This window comes from Hyperoodon ampullatus (genome assembly GCF_949752795.1).
Source record: "Hyperoodon ampullatus genome assembly, chromosome: 5".
Classification (NCBI taxonomy): domain Eukaryota; kingdom Metazoa; phylum Chordata; class Mammalia; order Artiodactyla; family Ziphiidae; genus Hyperoodon; species Hyperoodon ampullatus.
The window spans coordinates 79,044,621-79,060,897 of record NC_136918.1 but is presented as its reverse complement, the minus strand read 5'-3'; the positions used below and the strand labels follow the sequence as shown (position 1 = coordinate 79,060,897).

Genomic DNA, 16,277 nt, shown 5'->3' with positions numbered 1-16,277 from the left:
AAAAACAGAAAGATAGATCAGTGGATCAGGATAGAAAGCCCAGAGATAAACCCACGCACATATGGTCACCTTATCTTTGATAAAGGAGGCAGGAATGTACAGTGGAGAAAGGACAGCCTCTTCAATAAGTGGTGCTGGGAAAACTGGACAGGGACATGTAAAAGTATGAGATTAGATCATTCCCTAACACCATACACAAAAATAAGCTCAAAATGGATTAAAGACCTAAATGTAAGGCCAGAAACTATCAAACTCTTAGAGGAAAACATAGGCAGAACACTCTATGACATAAATCACAGCAAGATCCTTTTGGACCCACCTCCTAGAGAAATGGAACTAAAAACAAAGATAAACAAATGGGACCTAATGAAACTTCAAAGCTTTTGCACAGCAAAGGAAACCATAAACAAGGCCAAAAGACAACCCTCAGAATGGGAGAAAATATTTGCAAATGAAGCAACTGACAAAGGATTAATCTCCAAAATTTATAAACAGCTCATGCAGCTCAATAGCAAAAAAACAAACAACCCAATCCAAAAATGGGCAGAAGACTTAAATAGGCATTTCTCCAAAGAAGATATACAGACTGCCAACAAACACATGAAAGAATGCTCAACATCATTAATCATTAGAGAAATGCAAATCAAAACTACAATGAGATATCATCTCACACCAGTCAGAATGGCCATCATCAAGAAATCTAGAAACAATAAATGCTGGAGAGGGTGTGGAGAAAAGGGAACACTCTTGCACTGCTGGTGGGAATGTGAATTGGTACAGCCACTATGGAGAACAGTATGGAGGTTCCTTAAAAAACTAAAAATAGAACTACCATATGACCCAGCAATCCCACTACTAGGCATATACCCTGAGAAAACCATAATTCAAAAAGAGACATGTACCAAAATGTTCATTGCAGCTCTATTCACAATAGCCCGGAGCTGGAAACAACCTAAGTGTCCATCATCGGATGAATGGATAAAGAAGATGTGGCACATATATACAATGGAATATTACTCAGCCATAAAAAGGAACGAAACTGAGCTATTTGTAATGAGGTGGATAGACCTAGAGTCTGTCATACAGAGTGAAGTAAGTCAGAAAGAGAAAGACAAATACCGTATGCTAACACATATATATGGAATTAAAAAAAAAATGTCATGAAGAACCTAGGGGTAAAACGGGAATAAAGACACAGACCTACTTGAGAACGGACTTGAGGATATGGGGAGGGTGAAGGGTAAGCTGTGACAAAGCGAAAGAGAGGCATGGACATATATACACTACCAAACGTAAGGTAGATAGATAGTGGGAAGCAGCCGCAGAGCACAGGGAGATCAGCTCGGTGCTTTGTGACCGCCTGGAGGGGTGGGATAGGGAGGGTGGGAGGGAGGGAGACGCAATAGGGAAGGGATGTGGGAACAGATGTGTATGTATGACTGATTCACTTTGTTATAAAGCAGAAACTAAGAAAAAAATAAATAAATAAATAAATAAATTAAAAAAAAAAAAAAAAAAAAAAAGGACCTGGTACATGACACCAGCAGTACATAAAGTTTTTTTTTTTTTTTTTTTTTTTTTTGCTGTACACGGGCCTCTCACTGTTGTGGCCTCTCCTGTTGTGGAGCGCGGGCTCCTGACGTGCAGGCTCGGCGGCCATGGCTCGCGGGCCCAGCCGCTCTGCAGCATGTGGGATCCTCCCGGACCGGGGCATGAACCCGCGTCCCCTGCATCGGCAGGCGGACTCTCAACCACTGCACCACCAGGGAAACCCAGATTTCTTTTTTTTTAAATCAATGCTAAATATTATCCCTTTTTAGAAAATTAATTTTTATTGGAGTATAGTTGATTTACAATGGTTTGTTAGTTTTGAAGATTTCTGTAACTCCACATCCTTGCCAAAACCGGGACTGATCCAGCTACTAATTTTTACTAGTCTAATAGGTTCTATCAAAATCAAGATTTTGTTTCTGAGACAGAAACACTCCGCCCAGGTTCAACCAGAGAAACAGACCCAGTAGGAGACATATATTAAGAGATTTAATGCACAGAATCTACATGGACAACTGTGGAAGATGGCAAGTCTGAAATCCACAGGGCGGATCTTCAGGAAGGGCAGGCTGATACTCCAGTCAATAAGCAGAACTTCTTCCTCAGGGACACCCCGGCTCTCTTCTTAAGGACTTTCAACTGACTCAGGCTCACCCAGATTATCTAGAATTAATCTCCTTTACGTATCAATAAAATCAACTGATTATAGAGGTTAATCACAGCTACAAAATACCTTCACAGCAACACTTAGATTAGTGTTTGAATAACTGAATACAGATTGACACATAAAACTGACCATCACATAGTCCAACTTGTATTTTAAGAAAATCATTCTGGGGATGGGAGGAAGGCTGAGTTGAAGGAGAGAGAACCTGGAAGCAGAGAGATGAATAGAGAAACCAGAGCATTACCTTAAGGGAAGGGTGATGAGGACCTGAATTAAGTAGTGGCAGCTGAGGTAGAAAGTCAGAAGCAACTTAAAAGGCCACGCTCAGCTTGTTGGGACTAAGTGACCTGGTATGAACAGGGTTGAGAAGAGAAGGAGAAGAATGGGCAGGCTCAGGGGTGGTACCGAGTTTTCTGCTTGGTAGACTGGGTAGATGTGTTGCCATTAACCGAGACATACACGGAGAGGAAAGAGTAGGCTTTAGGGAAAGTGATGGATTTATTTTTTAACATAACATAACAAAGTGTGAGATGCCTGTGGAACACCCAAATAGAACGACCTGGTAGGGGATTGGCATGAAGACTTTTAGCTCTTTAGAGAGGTCAGAGAGATTTTGTAAAGAGAGGTGAGTGAAGCAGATCTACTTAAGTAGTTTTTTCTTCATGTATATATGGATAATGTTTCTGCTAAGTGGCTTTGGTATAGGGTGTGCTGTTGTGATGCCTTTGAAAATGTTACATCAATGTAACCACTCTGTGATTATTCCTGCTGCTGCAGTAAGTTAGCCCAGAGCAGAGACTGCTTTCCTGGTCGACTTTTGCAGGGACCTACCCATCTTACAAGACTTTCTCCCTAGAGGTCAAGACGCCATTGTGAGGGTTAGGTCCTCAGGAGGAGCCCATACCTATGAAAGCTCTGTCTCCTGAGGAAAATCCAGGATGGAGTCACTAATTTCTGGGGAGTGATCTGAAAGCACATATACAAAGCATGATTAATGACTACGTGCCAGCTCACAGCCCCCTAAAATAAGGCCAGCCCAGGCACACTGCCTGGGAGGAAGTACCCTCTGCTTTCCCAATTTCCAGTCCTAGACCTCCTCTGAACAGGTCTGCAGATAATGGATGGGAGTTTTGTGCACTGGGAGGCATGGGAACATGGGGAAGAAGAAGGAATGAACATTCACTGAGCACCTTCTATGTGCCATGCAGTATGCTGGGCACCTTCGATTAAAATGGTGACAACTAACGCTCACCAAGATTTGCCTTGGTGCAAATGGCTTGTATGGTGCAAATGGCATGTATGGTTTATTTTCTTCTATTTAATTGTCACAACAACCATATAAGATGGGTACCATTATGAACCACATTTTAGAAATGAGGAAATCAAGGCAGAGAGATGAAGTGACTTGCCCAGGGTCGTACAATTGGTAGATATCTAAGGTGGGATTTGAAAAAATGTTCTGATTCTGTGCTGCCTCTCTCTGATACTGACACAGCCACTCTCCCCTCCCTGGTCCTGTCATTCAGGGGAGCAAGACTACAGGGTTCTTTCTCTAACAGTTCTTACAGATTTCCATCTTCACAACTTTAAGGAGCAGGTGGGTTGGAGGAAGCACTGGGTGGGGATTAGGACACACTTAGGTTCCTGTCCCAGCCTCTGTCTGACTTTGGACCTTAGACCTTAACCTTTTGTTAAGATTCATCATCTATAAAATAGACATACTAACATCTGAGGATCAGATGAAGAAATTGCTAGGAAAGTGTTTTTGTAAACTTTGGGGGTTATTCTGTTGCATCTGTACCTACTGCCTTGCTTTTCAGAATATCCTCTTGCCCGTTATCTTCCCTAACCCTGACTCCTCTTATCCTTTATTATGATTTATGACATTTTTATCACTTAAAAGTCTCTGATAATCATGCCTTGAGGCAGGAGGCCACTAAAATTCTTATATAAATAATTTCACCTCCCTGGGCCAGCTGGAGGGGGCGGGGAGGTATAGCATATTTAGCAGCTGTTCAAGCTATAACCAAGAGAAGTCTTCTTGTCAGTCACAGGAGTGAATCATTCAAATGGCTGCTTTGCTGAGTCCTTCCCAGAGCCATAAGGCAAACTGGATAGCAGTGGTGCTTTCATCACTCACTAAGCCTAAAATGAAGCTCAGCTTCTTACTTTGAAACGTAGCAGGCATATGTATTTGAAAGGGCATGGGTTCTGGAGCCAGCATTGCCACCTACTAGCTAAGTGACCTTGGGCAAGTCATACTGCCCAACTGGGCCTCAATTTCCACATCTGTAAAATGGGATTGATAATACCTGCCTCACGGGGTCATTGTACGGCTCAGATGAGACCATGGGTGTAAAGGGCCCAGTGTGTACCAAGTGCTTATTAGACTCTCAGTAATTCTTCCTGCCCTGAGTCTCTGAGCTGTGGGAATGAGCACCTTGGGGAGGTCGATTTAATGAGGGGTGAAACAATCTGGTTTCCAGAATGCAAAGGCAGAGGACTCAGTAATAGACTTGAATCACAGTTCTATTTTTAGTTCCATCCAGCCTAAGGTTTAAAAATGTGGTGTCTTCACCAAGGGGGGAAGGTGGTGGGGAGGTGGTGGGATGAATTGGGAGAATGGGATTGACACATATACACTAATATGTATAAAATAGATAACTAATAAAAAAAAATTAAAAAAAAAACCATATGATGATCTCAATAGATGCAGGAAAAAGCTTTCGACAAAATTCAACACCCTTTTATGATAAAAACTCTCCAGAAAGTGGGCACAGAGGGAACCTACCTCAACGTAATAAAGGCCATATATGACAAATCCACAGCCAACATCATTCTCAATGGTGAAAAACTGAAACCATTTCCTCTAAGATCAGGAACAAGACAAGGTTGCCCACCCTCACTACGATTATTCAACATAGTTTCAGAAGTTTTAGCCACAGCAATCAGAGAAGAAAAAGAAATAAAAGGAATCCAAATCGGAAAAGAAGAAGTAAAGCTGTCACTGTTTGCACATGACATGATACTACACAAAGAGAATCCTAAAGATGCTACCAGAAAACTACTAGAGCTCATCAATGAATTTGGTAAAGTAGCAGGATACAAAATTAATAAATGCACAGAAATTTCTTGCATTCCTATACACTAATGATGAAAAATCTGAAAGAGAAATTAAGGAAACACTCCCATTTACCACTGCAACAAAAAGAATAAAATACCTAGGAATAAACCTACCTAAGTAGACAAAAGAACTGTATGCAGAAAACTATAAGACACTGATGAAAGAAATTAAAAATGATACAAACAGATGGAGAGATATACCATGTTCTTGGATTGGAAGAATCAATATTGTGAAAATGACTATACTACCAAAGCAATCTACAGATTCAATGCAGTCCCTATCAAACTACCAATGCCATTTTTCACAGAACTAGAACAAAAAATTTTACAATTTGTGTGGAAACACAAAAGACCCTGAAGAACCAAAGAAATCTTGAGAAAGGAAAAAGGAGCTGGAGGAATCAGGTTCCCTGACTTCAGACTATAGCACAAAGCTATAGTAATCAAGACAGTATGGTATTGGCACAAAAACAGAAATATAGATCAATGGAACAGGAATAGAAAGCCCAGAGATAAATCCACACACATATGGCCACCTTATCTTTGAAAAAGGAGGCAAGAATATACAATGGAGAAAAGACAGCCTCTTCAATAAGTGGTGCTGGGAAAACTGGACAGCTACATGTAAAAGAATGAAATAGGAACACTTCCTAACACCATACACAGAAATAAACTCTAAATGGATTAAAAACTTCAATGTAAGGCCAGACACTATAAAACTCTTAGAAGAAAACACAGGCAGAACATTCTATGACATAAACCACAGCAAGATCCTTTTTGACCCACCTCCTAGAGAAATGTGAATAAAAACAAAAACAAACAAATGGGACCTAATGAAACATAAAAGCTTTTGCACAGCAAAGGAAACCATAACAAGTCAAAAGACAACCCTCAGAATGGGAGAAAATATTTGCAAATGAAGCAACTGAAAAAGGATTAATCTCCAAAATTTATAAGCAGCTCATGTAGCTCAATATCAAAAAAAGAAACAACCCAATCCAAAAATCGGTAGAAGACCTAAATAGACATTTCTCCAAAGAAGATATAGATTGCCAACAAACACATGAAAGGATGCTCAACATCACTAATCATTAGAGAAATGCAAATCAAAACCACAATGAGGTATCACCTGACATCGGTCAGAATGGCCATCATCAAAAAATCTACAAACAGTAAATGCTGGAGAGGGTGTGGAGAAAAGGGAGCCCTCTTGAAGTGTTGGTGGGATTGTAAACTGATACAGCCACTATGGAGAACAATATGGAGGTTCCTTAAAAAACTAAAAATAGAACTACCATATGACCCAGCAATCCCACTACTGGGCATATACCCTGAGAAAACCGTAATTCAAAAAGAGACATGTATCACAATGTTCACTGCAGCTCTATTTACAAGAGCCAGGACATGGAAGCAACCTAAGTGCCCACTGACAGATGAATGGATAAAGAAGATGTGGCACATATATACAATGGAATGTTACTCAGCCATAAAAAGAAATGAAACTGAATTATTTGTACTGAGGTGGATGGACCTAGAGTCTGTCATACAGAGTGAAATCAGAAAGAGAAAAATAAATACCGTATGCTAACATATATATGGAATGTAAAAAAAAAAAATGGTTTTGATGAACCTAGGGGTAGGACAGGAATAAAGACACAGATGTAGAGAATGGACTTGAGGACACAGGGAGGGGGAAGGGTAAGCTGGAACGAAGTGAGAGAGTAGCACTGACATATATACACTACCAAATGTAAAATAGATAGCTAGTGGGAAGCAGCTGCACGGCACAGGGAGATCAGCTTGGTAGTTTGTAACCACCTAGAGAGGTGGGATAGGGAGGGTGGGAGGGAATATATGTATACATATAGCTGATTCAGGTTTTTATACAGCAGAAACTAACACAACGTTGTAGAGCAATTATACTCCAATAAAGACGTTAAAAAAAAACAAAAAACAAGTGTGACAGGAAGAACTGGATGGGCTCAGTGGCAGAGGCTGGGCTTTCAGGCCAAGGAGAGCTGGTCTTCCTGCCCTACCAGCCTGTCCATCACACCAGTACCTGCTCCACTGGAACCTGAGTCATGGACTCAGATAGCAACTTCCTGCCTGGATTCTGGACACTTCTGTGTCCTCCTGGTCCTGTGCACTGAATCCTGTCTCTCGTCATTTTCTTTTTATTCACAATTTTAATTTGTTCTGTGGTCAAGTGGCCCTCTTTTTTTGTAGCTGATTTACTCCCTTTGATGTATATACTAAAGAATTTTTTATCTCTATACAAATACCATGATTAAGAATAAGAAAGTATTATGAAAAGTAATGAAGGACTGTATAAATGAAAAGAATATAATTATTATTGCTTTTAAGTGGGGAATATTAAATAAAAGTGCTTTGAAGAAAACATAAAGCTTTCATAATGGTCTGAGCTATTCATGAGTTGGAAATTCATTTTACAAAGGAGAAAGTTGAGGTAGAGTGAAATCAAGTGATTTGCCCAAGAACCCAGAGTTAGTTTGTGGCACAGCCAGAAAACAAATCAAGTTCAACACAATTTCTATAGTTCATGCTGCTTTAACTGAACTGAATTATATTTAGCAAATATGCAAGTATTTATTTACTGCTAGCATCCCTCAAAATGTCAATGGAGATGGTAGAAGTGGCATCTGTGACCCATATACTCTACCACTAAGTTAAATTCTCTGCCAACAATATTTCTCATACTCAAACCACATTTTTGTCCATACTATGTATATCTTGCTCAATTTCACTCTTAAACTTATTTTTTTGAATTAAAAATATATGTCTTAGGTTTTCTATAAGAAATACCTAGAGATTTTATCTACTTTATTAGCCTGAGAGTTGTTTAAATGCAAAACTATGTCTATTCCTTATATACCCAAAGCATCTCAAATCGAACTTAACATCTTATAGTGACTTACATTATTTCCCTTCATAATTCACAAAAGTTTTGAATCTGCTCTATCTCTGATGTGGCAGTAGGCCCAAATGTACATATAGCCAAGAACTCTTCCAAGGTAGAATTTCAGCCTTGTGGACTTATCACTCCTTATATATTCTATATCCAAACTGATCTAATTGACATTTACAGAACATTACACACTACAACTGAGGAGTTCACATTCAGGTATATGGGGAGTCTTTGCTTTTGCATGGTACCATGTTAAATGAAATCTGTGTATATCAAAAGCTTTACATGTCCCTGATATCCATGAGTTTCAGTTAAGACAGCACTGTGCAAAGCAAGGACTGCTTGTAATGGAACATTCACCACTATAAAACATATGGAGTACCATAAAACAAGTCTGAAAATACTTCAAAGTACTGAAATGACACAGAGTATGTTATCTGACATGACAGAATTAAATTAGAAACTGATAACAATAAAACAGCAAGAAAACCCTCAAATATTCTGAAACTAAGCAACATACTTCTAAATGATCCATAGGTCAAAAAAAAAAAAAGTACATATAGCATCCAGCATAATTCACCCAAGAAATACTTGTTGGACTGAAATGAACCCAAATGTTGAGGTTGAAACATTTTGACTAGAGAGGATCTGAAGGAGCATATAGAAAGTGCACCTATATTCTTCTTCACCATTGGAGCTACTGAGAAAAGCCTTGGGCCTAAAGAACAATACTTTCTTCCACTACTGATTTAAGTAGAAAGTATGTTTTAGGAAAATGCTATCAAAATAAATGTCTATGGGTGACGCTCAAAACTGAGTAGTAAAACAGATCCTTCAAAAAGCATATTGTCATACAATATGCTTCAGTCAGCACTTTAAAATTTTCAAATGTAGAGATTTTCTTTTTTTTGGTCGTAGCTTTCAAAATGTTTGAATCCATTACTCTAATTGTACTTTCAGCCAAATATTGCACACTTGAAAAAAACAATGTGGAACATCATCCCAAGAATTAACCTGTTTTGGCTACAAAATAAAAAACCCTAAATAAATACATATACCTTAGCTGCATTGATGAAACATGTTTGCAATTGCCTCCCCAAAACCAGAAAATTTTCTGCAGCTGATGGAAGTAATTCATTGTAAAATTCCTCTGCATCTTCTCCTGGTTCCAAGCCCACACAGCAATGGCTGAAATAAAGCACAAGTTTGTGATTCAGTTTGTGCTAATTATAAATTTTAGATGAATGCTAAAGTTTCTATAGACACTGGTGCCGTAATGAGAATTTTTAGTATTTTTCTTTTGTTGCCAAGCCAATAAAGAACTTTTACAGGAAAATTAGTGTAACAACTTTCTTAACAAGTAACAAGTAAACAGTAGTGTGGATTTTGCCTGTACTTAGAGCTAGGACTTACATGTCCTAAAAACTTACTTGTCAATCCTTCAGGAAACAAAATACACTTGGCTCACAATAAAGAGAAAGAGGCAAGTTTTCAGTGAAGGGGCTACACACACTCTAAAAGTAATAGAATACCATTCAGGAGTAACATATGTGTTAACTGACACATTTTACACATCAGATAGCTGAAAAATAGCTAGGGTAGCATTAGTCTACAAGGGACAGATTATCAGTTTCTTCCAATAGATCTACTTTCCTAAAATCTGCAAAATATCTGACTGCACATCCCCTACATCAGAAGAGGAGACAGCAAAAACTCTAGTAGGTACAGTTTACAATATACATTGAAAGAGAGAAGGTCATTTAGAGAAATGGGTCCTCTTGAAACCACACATAAAGTCACCCCCTGGATACGAAACGAGTATATTCAAAAGCCTCAATGGTAAGAATTATTTATGCAGACTAACACCAAAAAAAGTCCCCAATCCAAGAATGGTCTCTATGTGTGTACTCTAATGAGTAAGTACAGATGTTAGAGGCTTGTGCAGACACTGATAAACAACAGTGACTACATACTGAGTACACTAAAAACTGACTAATGCTCAGTGTCTTTTTTTTTTTGCATATCAGTTCCTAAGGTCAACAGACTTACACTCACATGTACCAGTTTCTCTTTTCCCTTTGGTTTCTAAAGTTAATTAAGAGTACTATTTTCATTGAAAATGTTAATAAATGAAATACGATTTTTGTACGTTCACAAACATGGGGATTTCTTAAGACTTGGAGTCTACTTCTGAGAGCCTAGCTCCATCAATATTTCCATGAGCTAACATATCTACAGCACAAAGACATAAGGCTTTATTTACTTAAGGAAATAATTAATCTTGAAAATTAAGGTATAAAAAATATTACATGTGTTAACTGTTTTTCCTAACTGTACACCTTGAATCTGGCCTTTATCTATCTATGTTTAATTATAAGCAGTTTCAAAAGCTAAGATCCAACTAGTACTGCACATTTTCAGTTACTTAATTAGGAAGTGGCTTAGACACTGAGAACACCTGATTTATTTTATTGCCTCCTATATGAAAAAAGATTTTGATCTTTTTCTCATAATTTCTAGCATGGCAGTAGATCAGTAAATGCTGCTTCTAAATTTATTAACATGATTTGGGTTACTTAATGAAATATACAGTTGAGACAGCTAAACCAATGTACTGTGAAATGAAGTTTCTGTATCTCTTCTCCTGCAGTCTTTTGCTTATGCCTTTCATTTCAGCACCTATTTCATTCTGCCTTGTATGATAAATCCACATGACTGTCATCCCATGTCTACTGTAAGTTTTTCCAGTATAGAGCCAGTGCCTTAATCTCTTCATTTCTTCAATATTCTTTAGTCTTTAGTCTATTAGGCCCTTGGGATTCAGTGGTGAGCACAAGATCACCATCTTCGTAGAGCTTATGGAGTGAAATTGACAGTGAAATATTCACAAATACAGTTAGGAATAATAATATATAGTATGAAGGAAAAGCACATCCATAACATACCATGGGAGGTTGCCAATGCTTGTTAGCCAGATGAAGAAAAGAAAGCAAATGTTGAAATTAAGAATCTACTACTATATGCCTCAACAACAAGCTGATTTATTGTTCATTTTACCTTAATATCTGTGTAAGCTGGGAAATTGTAGTCCAACCACCCTGGATTCGAGAACAATCTTGACTGAGGACCAAGAGGCAATACTGAATGAGATCATAACAATATATATCTTGTTTGACTTTCTTCAACTCTGAGCTTCCAAAAGGTGTGTTGTTTATTATTTCTAAGGCAAAAGGAAATAAGATATACTTATTTTTGCTCAATAAATCTAAGAGCTATCCGTATTTTTATAGGTTGAATAATGACTAAAAATACATTAAAAAGGAAAAAGAAATCACTGCTTTATCACAGTGTTAAGATTTCACTGAACAAATTAAAAACAAATGCTAAAATTGTACCCATGATGGAATTTGTTTTGTTAACGTGTCAGCCGATCACAAAAAGATTTTCTTACCTTTTAACTTCAACAGTATAACAGGGACATTCTGCTCAGGACTTATTGCAACTTCAGCAGCTAGAGATAAGATCCTTGGGTCTGTACCCATTGGCTTCATTTCTCATACCACCTATATTTGACAGAATCAGAAAAATAAAGGTCAACAGCCTAAAACATTCACCCCCTAAATAATGTTTGAAATGTAAGTGACAACAGCTTTGCTTGGTTCAAGAAGTGAAGGGTAGATTTTTCTCATTTCTTCCTTATAGGGAGAAACTGTTTTTTCCAACTAGTGTACCTCTAAAAGAGCTAAAGACCCTTACACCTATTGTAACAGCTACACTAGGTACTGTTTATTGTGCACTCTCTAAGAGTCAGAAACTGTGCTTGGTGCTTCACATTCACTCTCTCTAATCTGCACAACAATCCTAGGTTAGGAGTTAATTTTCTTTCATCATAAAAGAGAAACTGAGTGTGCAGAAATGAGCTAATACAGGCCTAAGACTGGTATCTTTTTTAAAGGTCTCCTTACAAGGTTGGCCCTTGCCTGGTGTCTAGGAACTCGGATTTCAGGAGGGTTTCCACCAGCTTCCTAATATGACTGGCTCACTGGGCCTAAACTGTTTGTAAAAACAATGCAGTTTATGTTGAACACCTGCTTTCCTTCCTGAAGTCTGGAATTCTGATATGTGGTAGCACAGGATGCCTACATGACCATCTCCAATAAAGACCCTTGTCACTGAGTCTCTATAGAGTGTCCCTGGTAAACAACACTTCAGCATGTTATTACAACTCACTGAAGGAGGAATTAAGCATGTCCTATGTGACTCTGCTGGGAGAGGACTCTTGGAAGTTTGCACCTGTTCTCCTCTGAATTTCACCTCATGTGCCTTCTCCCTTTGACGATTTTCCTTTGTATCCTTTTAGTGTAGTAAATCATAGCTATGATTATGATTATATCCTGAGAACTATGAGCCCTCCTAGCAAATTACTAAACCTGGAGTTGGTCCTGGGGATTCCCAACACACAATTCAGAAATGTTATTATAAGATAACCAAAGCTTATTTATAAATAGCATAGTGAATAAATCAATTATCTTTAAAAAAAAATCCACATCCCAATTCAATTTGTCGCTAAAACTTTTCTTTAAAAAATTTAAAGAAAATTAAGTTATTTTAAGGCATTCAAAGCTCAAAGATACCATTTTAAAAAAAGTATAATCTTAACTTATTTATAATTAATAAATACTAACATATATTAAGTGCTTACTATGAATTAAGCACTGTGCTAAGTGCTTTCATATGCATTACCTCATTTAATCCTCACAACAGGACTATGAGGTAGTGCCTTTAATCACCTACATTTTACAGATTTAAAAAAAGTAAAGTTTGAAGAAGTTAAGAAACTTGTCATGGTTCCACCAGCATGTGGTGGAGTCAGTATTCAAATCCAGATCAGTATGAATCCAATTTCCATTACAATGTTCATTATATTCCTTCCCACATAAAAGAGTAAAGAAACACAAAACATATTCCCAAATAACCTACTTCTCACTTTTTAAGCTATTATTTATTCTTCATAACTGGCACCACAGTTCACCCTTTATATTAAAGAGTTGGGGACTTCCCTGGTGGTCCAGTGGTAAAGAATCCACCTTCCAATGCAGGGGATGTGGGTTCAATCCCTGGTTGGGGAACTAATATCCCACATGCCGCGGGGCAACTAAGCCCACACACCACAACTACTGAGCCCACACACCTCATCTAGAGAGCCCGCGTGCCACAAACTACAGAGCCCACACGCTCTGGAGCCCACGCCACAACAAGAGAGAAAATGTGCAGGCTATGACTAGAGAGAAGCCCGCATGCCGCCATGAAGAGCTCCCGTGCCGCAACAAAAGATCCCACGTTGCAACTAAGACTCGATGCAGCCAAAAATAAGATAAATAAATAAATAAAACAAATATTTTTTTAAAAAAGAGTTGGCCATAATACAGGATCCAAAAATCATTCCTTTTTAGGTAAAATACAGATCATTAAAAAACAAGTTTTCTGGAAACATTTTTAAAGAAAGCCCAGCACAACTCTTGGCACATAAACTTTCTAGGAGAGTGGATATAGTTATCTCATTCTTTCCAATGGCTGCATTATGCTATGCTTCCTTTGTTAAGAGTGTATCAAAATATATTTAAACATCTCCTCTACTGGAAGTCATTCAGAGTGTAGTGTATGCTAGTACAAGCAATGCTGCAATGAATATCGAAGTATATGTCTTAGGTACTCATGATAGTACTCTGTGGGATGAATTTTTCCCTTGCAGTCAGATGGCTGGGTGGCAGGACACATATTTTAAAATTTTTGATTAGATACCAAATTTTTCTCCAAAATGGGTGTTCCAATTTATACATCCACCAACAATGTATGAGGGTACTCATTTTACTATACCTTCAATAGTACCTAATGTTATATTTTACATTTTTGTCAATCCACTAGGTGAAAAATGGTATCATCTTGTTTTGGGTTTTTTGTTTGTTTGTTTGTTTGTTTTGCCGTACGCGGGCCTCTCACTGTTGTGGCCTCTCCCATTGTGGAGCACAGGCTCCGGACGCACAGGCTCAGCGGCCACAGCTCACGGGCCCAGCCACTCCGCGGCATGTGGGATCTTCCCAGACCAGGGCACGAACCCGCGTCCCCTGCGTCGGCAGGCGGACCCTCAACCACTGCGCCACCAGGGAAGCCTGATCATCTTGTTTTAATTTCTATTTCTTTGATTATTAGGGAGGTTCAGCATGTTTCATGTTCACTGGCCATTTATTCTTTTATATATTTTCTCTTCACATCCCTCAACAATTTTTCTATTGGCTTGTCTTATTCTTTTGTAGAAGCTTTAAGTTTTTCATACATGGATATACACCCTTTATCTTTTACATTGGCTATAAACACTTTATCCTCATCTGTCGTTTATTTTTTAAAGCTTGATTATGGTTTTACCGTAGTTTTACAATTTTTATGTAGTCAAGTATAACAATCTTCCCTCTATAACTTCTGCCTTTGGTGTCATGCTTAGAAAGGTCCTCCCTACCCTAAGAGTTAAAATATAATCTAATTTTTTCTACTGTTTTTATTATTTTGTTTTACTTATATCTTCATAAACATACAACTTTATTTATATCTTCAATACAAATGTAAGTTATTTTTGTGAGTGGTTTAAGATAGGAAGCTATAACGTTAGATGAGGTTACAGATTGGTGAAAAAAGAACAAATGCACATAGCTATCATATATTTGAGATAATTTATCATGAATGGATACAAGAGAAGCAATCTGAAATGTCACTTGGGTATATTTTTAGATTCTATTTAGTTCATTAGTCTATTTGTTTCTTCCTGGGCTAGTACAACATATTTCATTTGGATGTATGTTTAGAGAAAATTCACATTAGAAGGTAAGCTTCACAAGGGCAAAACTCATACCATTCTTGGTGGCTGCCTTCTTACCTCTTTGGTTCACTGTTATATTCCCAGAGGCTAGACTAGCACTTGGCATGTGGTAGGTACTTAGTATTTATGTATGTTGAAACAATGAACAAATGCACAAACTTTGGGTATTCCAAAACCTCAATTTCTTGACGCTCTGCTTTTCTCCTGGTTATAAATGGAAACCTCAGACTTCTGGTTGAATGCCTTTTTAAAGTAAAATAGATTTACAATGCTGTTCTTGCCCTCTGGCTAATATAATAAAACATCACTAAAACATCATCACCACCACCAAACATGCGTAGGGCTCTATGATAGACCCAAGGTTCACATAGATTTTATATAGGACAGACTTCCTGCTCACATTCTGGTTAGGAAAGAAAAGTATACACACAGACCCATATACACACATATGTAAAATACGTTACATGCCAAATAGGTGACACAGATGATAAGAATAAAGACCAGAGTCAGAGGACAGGGTTTCCATGAACAAGCTTTCTTACCTGTAAACAAAATAATAATTCCTACCTCCTAGAGTAATTCAAGGCTTAGAAAAAAAGGCAACCGCCAAAGATGGCCCTAAAATGTTGCATGACAGTAAAGTCTCAAAAATAATAACCATTCAGAGAGCTTTTACTTTATCCCATGAATTGTTTTAAATGCTTTCTTGTACTAATTTAATCCTCTCAACAACTGTAAGGTATAAGTACTATTACTTTTTCCTCCCATTTTAATGATGAGCATCCTTAACTTTGTTTTGCACAAAGTCATACTGTACAGAGTGAAGCTGGGGTTCAAACCCAAAGATTCTGGCTTTAGAACCCGAGCGCTTAACTACCACAGGGAACAGTCTTAGTCCGCCTTAAAAGAGTAGAATTTGGACAAGGAGATAGGCTGCGAGAGACACATTCATCTACCTGCCTGGAACAATAAATTACAAACCTGGCGAAGGTAGCAGTTAAGTAAGAAAGTTTTCTGATTACGTAATTACCCTGAAAAACCACCACTGTTATGGCAACCATTTGTAAACCTTCTCTTGGATGTTTCTCTTCTAATACAGCACTTCTCTCACCTTTACCCTTAAACTCACGAACTTTTGA

General features: G+C 38.1%; 1 protein-coding gene across 2 annotated transcripts in view; it reads right to left on the bottom strand.

The window, feature by feature from the left end:
* IQCB1 (IQ motif containing B1) overlaps positions 1–11,818 on the bottom strand; it is a gene marked incomplete at its 5' end in the record, with an annotated part of 54,545 nt that extends 42,727 nt beyond the window's left edge. For both annotated transcript variants that reach the window (XM_079704220.1, XM_079704221.1), the window contains 3 exons: positions 9,326–9,455; positions 11,325–11,487; positions 11,719–11,818. In XM_079704220.1, the coding sequence (XP_079560346.1) occupies positions 9,326–9,455; positions 11,325–11,487; positions 11,719–11,818 (393 nt within the window). The remainder of the gene's footprint in view (positions 1–9,325; positions 9,456–11,324; positions 11,488–11,718) is intronic.
* Positions 11,819–16,277: the final 4,459 nt, after the last annotated feature.